This window comes from Nycticebus coucang, chromosome 10 (assembly GCF_027406575.1).
Source record: "Nycticebus coucang isolate mNycCou1 chromosome 10, mNycCou1.pri, whole genome shotgun sequence".
Lineage (NCBI taxonomy): Eukaryota > Metazoa > Chordata > Mammalia > Primates > Lorisidae > Nycticebus > Nycticebus coucang.
The window spans coordinates 52438344-52451214 of NC_069789.1; the positions used below are offsets into that span (position 1 = coordinate 52438344).

Consider the following 12871-nt stretch of genomic DNA (forward strand, 5'->3'; position numbering starts at 1 on the left):
CAATAGATTCTGTAGCTCAAGTTTCCAGGGGCCTCCACTTCCCTGGGGTTGTCCACTCATGTGCAGATGTCTTCCTTCCCAGAGGAGGAATATACAGTTACATGAGAAATATCTGAAATATGCAGAAATGATACAGACATGGTGTCCATCAAATGAGGAGCTAGGGCACACGTAAAAGGTTCAGATCACAAAATAAGACAGGAACATTGAAAACTTTCATTTGTATAGTTTATGGTTTTAAAGAAACCATACTGAATGTTATAGTTACCAATTATGAATTATAAAGTTTATATGACCTTTATTATAATTAATATTGTATTAAACATCACATATTATTATATATAGGGGATAAATTTGATATAACTACCTTGTAATTACACCTATGGTAGCTATCAGTTTTGCAAATGCAGGCTGCGGTGGTTCATGACATTCATTATAATTACATTTCCACTGTGCAGGTGTTAGAGGAACTCCTTCCAATTATCTGATGAGACCCATGACTTGCATTTCTCTGGGTATACTCTAGTTATCCCTCTGGGAAGATGCCTTCATGAACAGAACCCAGATAAATATCAGGCAGAACGGTCTCAAGACCCCTCATCATGCCTGGCCCTGAGGGATTCCTGATTGTTTATGAATCTGTTTTTGTTATAATGATTTAAGGTTAAAGATTCGAGGATTTTCCTCCCTGGATTTTCTAGCAGGAGACTGTTCCAGGATGACCTGCCATAATATATTTCCTTTTGGCGCAGAGCTCCCCCTTTGATGATCTCCAGGGCACATTCCTCCTTTGGAGCTGCTTCCATATTTAGTATCCCAGAAACTGCCTTCGTGGCTGCGTCTGTAGAATGGTAAGAGAAGAGTAGGGTTATCTGAGATGAGGACAGTCTGTGTGATGGACTGCCTGGAGACACAGAGAACTTAGCAGTCAGGGGCTGTTTGCTGGTGGTTTGCTGTGTGAGCCTCACAGACCCTATAGGGAATATGTAGAGAGACTGGGTCTGTTTAGAGTCTATTGGGCAAAGAGAGGCCTTAATGTTAATAAGAGCCCTGCCTTTTTGGATGGAGAGGTATGGGGCCAGTTAGAGGTAGATTAGTTGGGAGATCTGAATCCTACTTTTCTTTTGGGTGTTTTGGCTGGGCCAAGGGAATCATATGGGAGAACAGCAGCTAATGGGAAGTGTCAGTGGGCAAATACAGAGTGCTGTGTGATAATGACTTACTGTCGTGTAAGAGGAAGAGACAGATAAGAACCCAGCGTTTTGCTCCTTTGTCAACACTGATTTTACTCCCCTCTCCTTCCAGGGTTTCATGCCCTTCTTACATAGCTTCTTTCATCCCTGTCTTGTTTCTCTCTGTGTCCTTGTCTCTCTCTCTCTCAATTGTTCTATAACTTCTACTCAGTTACTCTTTAAATAAGATTTTCTTATAATATTCACCACATGTTTTAGATAAACTTGTATTTGGACTTACAGAAAAGCTGTAAAAATTGTACAAAATGTCCCCTTACATTCCACACCCTGCTTGCCCTAATTGTAATACCACACATAACCATTGTGCAATGGTCTAGAGCAGATGCAACAGTAGAATTGATACAATATTATTAACTATACTCCAGTCCTAATTTTTTCATTAATGTCCTCTTTATATTCCTGGATCTAATCCAGAATTATACTCGGTAGTAATTTCCTCTTTTCTCCCTCTAGCTCTTCAACCTTTCTTTTTTTGTTTGTTTGTTTGCTTCAGTCTCTCCCCGCTTTGACATTTTTGAAGAGTACTGATCAATTGTTTTGTAAAATGTTCCTTGATTTGGGTTTGCCCACTGTTCTCTTATGATTAGAGTAAAATTATACATTTTTGGCAAGGATACCACAAAAATGATATTGTATCTTTCTCAATGAGTCATTATCAAAGGATTCATGATATCAACATGTCTTATTAGTGGTAGTGTTAGTAAGAAAAACAAACTTGTGTTTGATAAGTCTCATATACAAAGGTAATGGTTAGTGAGTATCCATGAGGATAGAAGATGTTTAGAAAAGGGTCTGGTGATGGATGTGGTGATACTCAGCAAACTTGGTGGTCCAATGGAAAGGAGGGTCAAAGCGTGGCCAGAGGCTCCACTAGCGACAGAAGTAAGTGCTTATTAGAGAGCCAGTGCTTTCTGATCTTAGTGCATTCCACATATGTCAGGGAGTTCAGCACTCTTCTTTACCCACAATGGGAAGGAGCACAGTCCCTCTGCACATCATTTATTCTAAGGTCTTGACCTTACCTGTGTTTATGAGGCCGAGAATACAGAGAGTAATTGACACATTGACCTTGGCCACTGAGTATTCTGCCCTGATGGAGGAGAAAAACCCATCCAGAGCAAACTTGCTTGCAGAATATGGAGCAATTAGTGGATAAGGTATTTTCCCTAAAAGATAGATTAAAGAAATGGGTTAATAAGGTGGCCCATTTCAGCTTCTGACAGAACCGATCTTCATCTGTAGCAGGCTTTCTAACCCTGTGGAGTCCTTTTTACTCCTTGGAATCTTAGTTTATTTCTATTCTCTATAGAAATTATCCTGCTGTATTAAATTCTAAAAAGAAAAACATTGAAGTATTGAAGGTACAAGGTAAGGGCTGTAGGACGGCCTTCATTGAAGAGGGATTTGTTAGGTTTTCAGTTAAGGGTGGTAAATAAACTGGGCTACAAAGGAGCCATGTATTTCCCTGTCTGCTAACTCTTCCCCTTCTGACCTTAAAGAGCTAGGGATCCAAGGGCTTGATATGAGCTGTCAACTCAGTGACCTGTCATTGATAATGGAAAGGGTATATTTTACTTTCTTCACAAAGGGGATAAAAACCTGTCTTTGCTTTTTTTACCCCAAAATAACTACCAGCCTAGTTAATTCTTGTTACAGCTTTTTTTTAGCATATGTGGACATACGCCTAATAGGACAACCTATTATTTATACCCGTTATGAGAAGAGGGAGTAGAAATGACCCAAGACCTTATACTCTTTGCTGAGCATTGTTACAACTACTAATTTAAAATCCTTGTCTGCCAATTCTAGAATCTGGGTCATTTTAGGATTGATCTTTATTGCTTTCCTACCAAGTATGGGTCACATTTTACCATTCTATGGAGTAATTTTTATTGTATCCTGGATATTGTGAATGATATAATGAGGAGTTTCTGGATTTTGTGCTATTCCTACACACGATGCTTTTTTTTTTCTTTCAAGTGAGAAGTTAACATGGGTGAAACTGTGTATCTTAGAGTAAGTATCAGCTGAAATCTCTGTTCAATTATTAGAATCTTAACTTGGATGCTTTGTGTTTGTATTATTCATGCATAGGTCAGAGAACAACTAAAGATTTAGACTAAGATTATATATAGAATTTAGTGTTTCTTCACTGTGGCTCTGCCATTTCCAGGATATTCCGCTTTATTTCTGGCAGCTAGAGTAACCTCCATCTCTTTCTTCCCACTCTTCAAGCTACTAAGATGTGAGGTTTCTGTCCCAGGTATGGCACTGATTGGGGCTGCCCTTGGGCATACAGCTATAAAATTGGGAAAGTCACCTAGTATTCTAGTGTCATTTCTTCTTCCATGTGTCAACAAAGTTTCTGTCTGCTTTTGATTAGTCTTTAGTGTTTTTGACGGTTGTTTTCTATATTTTTAAAAAAGGTTATAGGATGTTTATAAGCATCCTAAGGAAAGATGCTCTTTAGGTACCACTCTGCTATTACTGGAATTGGAAGTTCTGTATATTTTTTATAATGTGGTTGTGTGACACATCAATGAAGAAAGGATGGCTTATTCAATAAAGATGTGGGGAAAGTTGGTTAACTAATTAGAAAAAATTAAGTTAATTTCTTATTTTATATCATGTAGCAAAAATATTCTACATGAAAACTTATGGCAGACAGTCTTCTTCTTCTTCTTCTTTTTTTTTGAGACAGAGCCTCAAGCTGTTGCCCTGGATACAGTGCCGTGGCATCACAGCTCACAGCAACCTCCTACTCCTGGGCTCAAGCGATTCTCCTGCCTCCACCTCCCAAGTAGCTGGGACTACAGGTGCCTGCCACAATACCCAGCTATTTTTTGGTTGCAGCCATCATTGTTGTTTGGTGGGCCTGGGCTGGATTCAGACCCACCAGCTCAGGTATATGTGGCTGGCGCCTTAGCCACTTGAGTCACAGGCACCGAGCTCAGACAGTCTTTTTTATCCAATTTTTATTTCTCCTCCTTTAATAATAGAATCTGACTTCTCTCTGGATAGCAAAGTACTCAGATTAAAATATTCATCTCCCCATGGTTTTCTTGCTCTAATTGGCCATGTGATATAGTTTTGGCCAATGACAAATCTAATAGGTGGGGTTTCTAGCAAAGCTGTTGACTTCCTGATGAATTAGATGGATTCAGGTGGCATGTAGCTTTTACATTTTGTCCTTCTTCTTTCCTTCTAAATTGACTTCATAAGTGATGGCTAGAATTGGAAAAGCTAAATGTTAATTACAGTGAAACAGAAATGTGGAATGATCTAACAGGGGCTAGGTGATAATATTTAAAAACAATGTGAAAGGATGTGAAAGATCTCTATAAAGAGAACTATGAAACTCTGAGAAAAGAAATAGCTGAAGATGTTAACAAATGGAAAAATATACCATGCTCATGGCTGGGAAGAATCAACATTGTTAAAATGTCCATACTACCCAAAGCAATCTACAGATTTAATGCAATCGCTATTAAAGCACCATTGTCATACTTTAAAGAACTTGAAAAAAATAGTCCTTCATTTTATATGGAATCAGAAAAAACCTCAAATAGCAAATGCATTATCAGAAATAAGAACAAATCAGGAGGTATCATGTTATCAGACTTCAGGCTATACTATAAATCTATAGTGATCAAAACAGCATAGTACTGCACAAAAACAGAGAGGTAGATTTATAGAACAGAATAGAGAACCAAAAGATGAACCCAACTACTTATTGTCATTTGATCTTCGACAAGCCTATCAAAAATACTCAGCGGGGGAAAGACTCCCTATTTAACAAATGATACTAGGTGAAGTGGCTGGCAACCTACTGACAGAGCCTCAAAGCTGTCTTCCTGGGTAGAGTGCCATGGCATCACAGCTCACAGCAACTGGATTCAAACCCACCAGCTCAGGTGTATGTGGCTCAGTAGAAGACTGAAACTGGACCCCCACCTTTTGCCATTAACAAAAATTGATTCTCACTGGATAAAAGATTTACACTTAAGACATGAAACTATAAAAATACTAGAAGAAAGTGCAGGGAAAACACTTGAAGAAATTGGCCTGGGAGAATATTTTATGAGGAGGACCAGCTGGGCAATTGAAGCAACAACAAAAATACATTACTGGGATCTGATCAAACTAAAAAGCTTTTGCACAGCCAAGAGCACAGTAAGTAAAGCAAACAGACAACCTTCAGAATGGGAGAAGATTTTTTCAGGTTATGCTTCCAGCAAAGGTCTGATAACTAGAATCTACAGAGAAGTCAAACTAATCAATAAAAAAAGAATAAATGACCCCATTTCTATGTGGGCAAGAGATTTGAACAGAAACTTCTCTGATGAAGGCAAGTGCATGGCCTACAAACACATGAAAAAATGATCATCATCCTTAATCATCAGAGAAATGCAAATCAAAACCACCTTGAGATATCATCTAACTCCAGTAAGATTAGCCCACATCACAAAAATCCCCAAACTACAGATGTTGGTGTGGATGTGGAGAGAAGGGAACACTTTTACAGTGCTGGTGGGAATGCAAGCTAACATAACCTTTTTGGAAAGAAATTTGGAGAACACTCAAGGAAGTAAAAGTAGACCTACCATTAGATCCTGCAATTCCTCTACTAGGTATATACTCAGATGATCAAAAATTATTTTATAACAAAGACATTTGTACCAGAATGTTTATTGTAGGCCAATTCATAATAGCCAAGACATGGAAACAGCCCAAGTGCCCATTGACCCATGAATAGATTAACCATAATAAATTGTGGTATATGTACACCATAGAATACTATGCAGCCATTAAAAAAGATGGAGACTTCACATCTTTTATGTTTACCTGAATGGAGCTGGAATATATTCTTCTTAGTAAAGTATCTCAAGAATAGAAAAAAGTATGCAATGTAGGACAATTAATGACAATTAATTGTGGGGTGTGGGGGGAGGGGAAAGCAGAGAGAGAAAGAAGGAAGGAGGGGTGGGAAAAGGAAGAGCAGAGAGAGGGAAGGAGGGAGGGGGGTGGGGTCTTGGTGTTTGCTGCACCTTTTGAGGGCAAGACACAATTGTAAGAGGGACTTTACCTAACAAATGCAATCAGTGTAACCTGGTTTCTTGTACCTTCAATGAATCCCCAACAATAAAAAATAAATAAATAAATAAATAAAAAATAAAACACAGATTACAAAAAATACCACCAAATACTTATAATAAACCAGATTCTGTGCTTAACAATGACAAAAAAGTATCCAATGTACTCAATACTACTATGAAATCAATATATAATCACCTTCACACTCACATGAATGGCAAAACATAACTATAGTCCAGAAAGTAGAACGGAAGAGGAGGGGGAGGGGAGGAGGGATACGAGAGGAGGGAGGGTATTTGGGGGGACCTCACCTAATGTGCATGATGCAATGGTGCATTTCAAAACTATTAAGAAATGAGTATAATTGTGATGGATGTGTTACTTAGTTCAATTTAAGCATTTCACATTGTATATCGAAACAGTACTCTGAACCCCATAAATGCCTCAATGTACATAGTTATGAGTTAATAAAAAATTTTTTAAAAAGTGTGGAATGAGCTTGGATTCTTTTTTTTCCTTTATGAGCTTGAAGACATCATAAATGGAACTTAGTATCTAAGAATAAGGACCTCCATTTAAGCTGCTATAAGTGATTTTTTTCTTACACGTGTAGCAGAACCTAAATTCTGAATGACACAAAAATAATTCAATTAGAGAAAGAGATAATATAGGTGAATAATTATTAGATCCTTGGTTATAAAAGATCATTCTAAAAGAAAAGTAAAAAAAGTAAAAGCAAAGAAAATTATATTTTATAAAATGTACAATTTCCGTATGTCAGAACTATAGCTGTGTAATATTACTATAAAGATAGAGGGCAAATGATAAACTAGAAAACCATTTGCAATATATTAGACACAAACCTTAATATTCCTAATCCTTAATAAATAAAGAGCTCTTGCAAATTAGCAAATACAAACCTATCTCTGTAGGGGACCACTCTAACTACATCCTCAATCATGAATTTTGAGTTGGGATGACTCCCTAGCCAAGAACCAGGAATGAGAGTGACACTGGATATCTAACCAGAGTACCTCACACCAATGAGCTACTTGGTGCAATGACCCAAGCATGGCTAGAGGGCGCACATTTTTGATTGCTTAACCAGCATTTAGTTATCTTACTCTCCAACAGAGTCTCTTTTGCAGAGACCACTAGTATTTTCTCAATATATTTCTGCCTTTCTTCCTTAGTATTAGAACACCTGATTTGTAGCTGGGCTCATAGTTACCATATTTATCTAGAATAAACTCCTTAGTTCACAGCTCACCTAAGACATATGTTGCCAGATTACAAAGTTCTGTCCAATGGGATGTAAGCAAAAGTGTATCATGTAACTTCTGGGACACATTTCCTTTTGTATTTTTTAAAAAAATATATCATAGTTATACATATTTTGGTGGTACATATTTTGATTCATGTATGCAATGTAATGATCAAGTCAGGATAATTAGGATGTCCATCACCTCAAACATTCTTTATTTTGTGTAGGGAATATTACCATTCTAGCTATTATGAAATATATAATAATTATTGTTACCTATAATTTCCTTACTGTATTATTGAGTACTAAGAACTTATTCCTTCTATGTGCTTGTATTTTTGTATTCATTAACTGACTTTATCACCCCCTCTCCTCTTCACTTCCCAACCTCTGTCCTTCCTCCTAAAACAGATCAACTGTTTTAGCTCCCACATATGTGGGAGAATATGTGATATTTGTTTTTCTGTGCCTGACTAATTTCAATTAACATACAATCTCCAGTTCCATCCATGTTGTTGCAAATGACAGGATTTTATTCCTTCTTATGGCTGAATAGGTCCCTCCACACAGGTCAAGGGAACAACACAAGAAGAGGACATTTTAATTCTAAATATTTATGCACCCAACTTAAACACTCCCAGATTTATGAAATGGACCTTAAGTGGTCTAAACAATATGATATAACACCGTAATAGTGGAGGACATTAATGCTTCCCTGACAGAACTGGACAGATCCTCTAAACAGAAACTAAACAAAGAAACAAGGGACTTAAATGTGACCCTAGAACAATTGGGTTTAATATAACCCAATTAATACAGAACATACCATCCCAAAGCTAATGAATACATGTTTTTTTCTCGTCAGGTCCGTGGATCATACTCCAAAATAGATCATATCCTAGGACACAAATCAAACTTCAACAAAATTAAAAGAACTGATATTATACCTTGTATCTTTTCAGACCACAAGGCAATAAAGTTGGAACTCAGCTCCGATGTAAATTTTCATCTAATTAAACAAGCTTATGCTGAATGACAGTTGGGTCAAGGAGGAGATAAAGGAGGAAAATATTAAATTCCTCAAATATGAAATAATGAAACCACAAGCTACCAAAACTTGTGGAATACTGCAAAAGCAATCCTAAGAGGGAAAGTTATTGAATTAGACACCTACATCTGAAACACAGAAAGAGAGCACATCAACAACCTAATGAAGCATCTCAAGGAAATGGAAAAGGAAGAGCAATCCAGTCCCAAACCTAGCTGAAGAAAAGAAATAACCAAAATTAAACCAGAAATAAATGGAATTGAAAACAAAAGAATCATTCATTAATGATTAATGAAACCAAAAGGTGTTTCTTCAAAAAGACAAACAAAATCAATAAACCTTTGACCAGATTAACTAGAAACAGAAAAATAAAATGTCTAAAACCTCAATCAGAAATGAAAAAGGAGAAATAACAACATATATCACAGAGACACAAGAGATTATCTCTGACTAGTACAAAAAACTCTATGCCCATAAATTTGACCATGTGGAGGAAATGGACCAATACCTGGAATCACACCATCTCCCTAGACTTAACCAGGAAGAAATAGATCTCTTGAACAGACCAATATCAAGCACTGAAATTGAAGAAACGATAAAAAATATTCCAACAACAACAAAAAAAGCCCTGCACTAGATGGCTTCGCATCAGAATTTTATCAAACCTTCAAAGAAGAGTTTGTACCTATACAGCAGAACTCATTTTAGAACATTGGGAAGGAAGGAGTCTTCTCCAACATGTTCTATGAAGCAAACATCACCCTAATACCAAAAGCAAGAAAGGACCCAACTAAAAAGGAGAACTATAGATCAATTTCACTAATGAATATAGATGCAAAAATATTGTATAAAATCTTAGCAAATAGATTATAGTTACATATTAAAAAAATTATACATCATGATCAAGTAGACTTTATTCCAGGGATGCAAGGCTCCTTTAACATATGCAAATTCATAAATGTAATTCACCATAGAAATAGAATCAAAAACAAAAACCATATGATCCTCTCAGTAGATGCAGAAAAAGCATTTGACAAAATACAGCATCCTTTTTTTTTTAATAAGAATACTTAAGGAAATAGACATAGATGGCACATTTCTTTTTTTTTTTTTTTTTGTACTGGTCCCTACCTAGGCACATCTCTTAAACTGATTGAAGTCATCTATGACAAATCCAAAGCCAATATCATACTGAATGGAATACAACTGAAAGCTTTTTGTATGGCTGAATAATATTCCATTGTGTATATATGCCACACTTTCTTTTTAAATTCATCCACTGATGGGTACTTAGGTTGATTCCCTATCTTGGCTATTTTGAATAGTGCTGCAATAAATGTGAGGGTGCAGGTATCTCTTTGACATACTGATTGCCTTCTTTTGGTTATATATCCCAGCAAAATGATTGCTGAATCATATAATACCATTCTATTTTTAGTTTTTTGAGGACCCGCTATATTGTGTTTTATAATGTCTGCACTATTTTGCATTCCTACAGACAGTGTATGAGCATTCCTTTTTCCACATCCTTATCTGCATTTATTATTTTTTTCTTTTTTCTTTCTTTTTTTTTTTTCTTGACTGGAGCTGGATTTGAACCTGCCACCTCTAGTATATGGGGCTGGCACCCTACTCCTTTGAGCCACAGGCACTGCCACTATTTTTTGTCTTTTTAATAATAGCCATTCTTACTGGGGTCAGATGGTATCTCAGTGTGGTTTTGATATGCATTTCCCTGATGATTAGTGATGTTGAGCATTTCTTCATATACCTATTGGTTTGTATGTCTTCTTTTGAGAAATATCTATTCAGGTTTTTGCCCTTTTTAGAAATCAGATTATTTGTGTTTTTGCTATTGAGTTATTTGAGTTCCTTATATATTTTGGTTATTAATCTTTCTTCAAATGGAGTATTTTAAAATATTTTCTCCCATTTTGTAGGCTGTCTCTTCACTTTATTAATTATTTCCTTTGCTGTGCAGAAGTTTCTTAGCTTGTTGTAATCCCACTTGTCTAGTTTTGCTTTAGTTGCCTGTGCCTTTGAGGTCTTACCCAAAAAGTCTTTGCCCAGACCAATATTCTATAGCATTTCCCCAGCAGCTTTGCAGTATAATTTGAAGTCAGATATGTTATACTTTCAGATTTTTTTCTTTTTGGTCAGGATTTTTTTGGGTATGCAGGGTCTTTTGTGATTTCATATAAATTATAGGATTATTTTTTCTATTTCTATGAAGAAATATTTTGGTATTTTGGTATTTGGTATTTTGATAAGAATTACATTGAATCTGTAGATCATTTTGGGTAGCATGATTGTTTCAACAGTATTAATTCTTCCAATTCATGGATTAGGATATTTTTCCATTTTTTTTGTTTCTTCAATTCATTTCGTCATTTTATAGTTTTCCTTATAAAGATCTTTAATTCCTTCCCAAAACTACATACTTTTTGGGGGGTAGTTATTATATCCTATATGAGATTATTTTCTTAATTTCTTTTTCGGTTTGATTGCTGAGACTATATAGGAATGCTTCTGATTTTTGTTCATTCATTTTGTAACCTGCAATTTTACTGAATTCACTGATTAGTTCTAGAAATTGGTTGGAATGTTTAGGTTTTTCTAAATATTAGATCATGTTGTCTGTAAACAAGGATAATTTGAGTACTTTCTTTCCAACTTGGATGCTTTTTGTGTCTTTCTGTAACCTAATTGCTCTGGCTAGAACTTCCAGTATTATGTTAGATAAAAATGTGGTAAAAGTTGGAATTCTTGTCTTGCTAAAAATCTTAGCGGAAAGGCTTTCAATTTTTCCCCATTCAGTAAGATATTAACTGTGGGTTTGCAATACATGGCCTTTATCATGTTGAGGTATGTGCCTTCTATACATAATTTGTTGAGGCCTTTTTATCATGAAGAGATATTGAATTTGATCAAATACTTCTGCAGCATCTATTGAAATGATTATATGGGTTTTTGTCCTTGGTTTAGTTGATGTGATCACATTTACTGATTTGCATATATTGAACCATCCTTGCATCCTTGCATCCTTGCATTCCCACTTGATCATGGTGAATGATTTTTTTTTTTTTTTCAAATGTGGAGTCTTTCCCTGTTGCCCTGAGCAGTGGCATCATCATAACTCACTGGATCTGCAAACTGTTGGGCTTAAGCAATCTTCCTGTCTCAGCCTCCTGAGTAGCTGGGAATACAGATGCCTGGCTAATTTTTCTATTTTTACTAGAGATGAGGTCTCACTCTTTTTCCTGAGCTCAAGAAATCCTCCCACCTTGGCCTCCCAGAGTGTTAGGATTACAGACATGAGCCACCATACACAGCCAATAAATGATCTTCTTAATGTGTTGTTGAATATGGTTTGCTAGCTATTTTATTGAAGATTTTTGCAACTATGTTCATCAGGAATATTGGTCTAATAGTTTTCTTTTCATACAGTGTCTTCATCAAGTTTTGGTATGAGGGTTGGAATATGTCCTTAAAGGGAGAAATCAGTCTCTCCCTTCCCACTCCTTCTTCATTCTTGGTGCCTGAAGTTGGATATGATGGCTTTGTCTTCCGAGCTTTCTTGAACCATGAGGTAAATGTCACATGTTGAGAATGGCAGAGCATTGAGATAAAAGGAGGGAACCTAGGTGACCATGGAGCTGCCATACTAGCCCTATACTGCCTACCTTCAGGCTCGACTTACCTAGTAACTTGTTTAAGCCACTGTTATTTTATGTTTTTTGTATCTAAGAGCTAAATTTAATCCTATTGGTAGTCCACTTCTATGCAGCCCATAGATGATGTCAGCTTTCCTGACATCATCTCTAACTCTAGGGATGAATTTTATAATCTATTTAATCCTATCCTTCTTACTCACAATCAATACAGGAATGGCCATGTAGCCCTTTTGGACCAATGAGACTTGAGGAGAATTTTGTTGGAGTGGATCAGAAAGTTCTTTGTTCTTCTGGAAGAGTTTCCCAGAGTAGAAATCCTTTTTTCCTCAGATAGACACTTTCATGCGTGGATATGGAGGTTGGAATTGTTGCAGCTCACTGTCAGCCTGGAGATGAGGCCACACGTGGAAAAGAGCAGAGCCAAGAGAATCACAGGGATATTGAACTTGAGCCAAGTCAGTTGTGAAGCCCACCCTACATCTGGACTTTCAGTTATGTCAATAATTTTTCTTATTGCTTAAGACAAAAATAGATCCAA

General features: G+C 36.5%; 1 protein-coding gene across 1 annotated transcript in view; it reads right to left on the reverse strand.

Annotated features, from left to right (window-relative positions):
• Positions 1 to 211: 211 nt before the first annotated feature.
• HSD11B1 (hydroxysteroid 11-beta dehydrogenase 1) overlaps positions 212 to 12871 on the reverse strand; it is a 37263-nt gene continuing 24603 nt past the window's right edge. The window contains exons 5-6 of the mRNA XM_053607869.1: positions 2276 to 2419; positions 212 to 841 (exon numbers count right to left, since the gene is read on the reverse strand). Coding sequence (XP_053463844.1) covers positions 588 to 841; positions 2276 to 2419 — 398 coding nt within the window. The 3' untranslated portion in view covers positions 212 to 587. The remainder of the gene's footprint in view (positions 842 to 2275; positions 2420 to 12871) is intronic.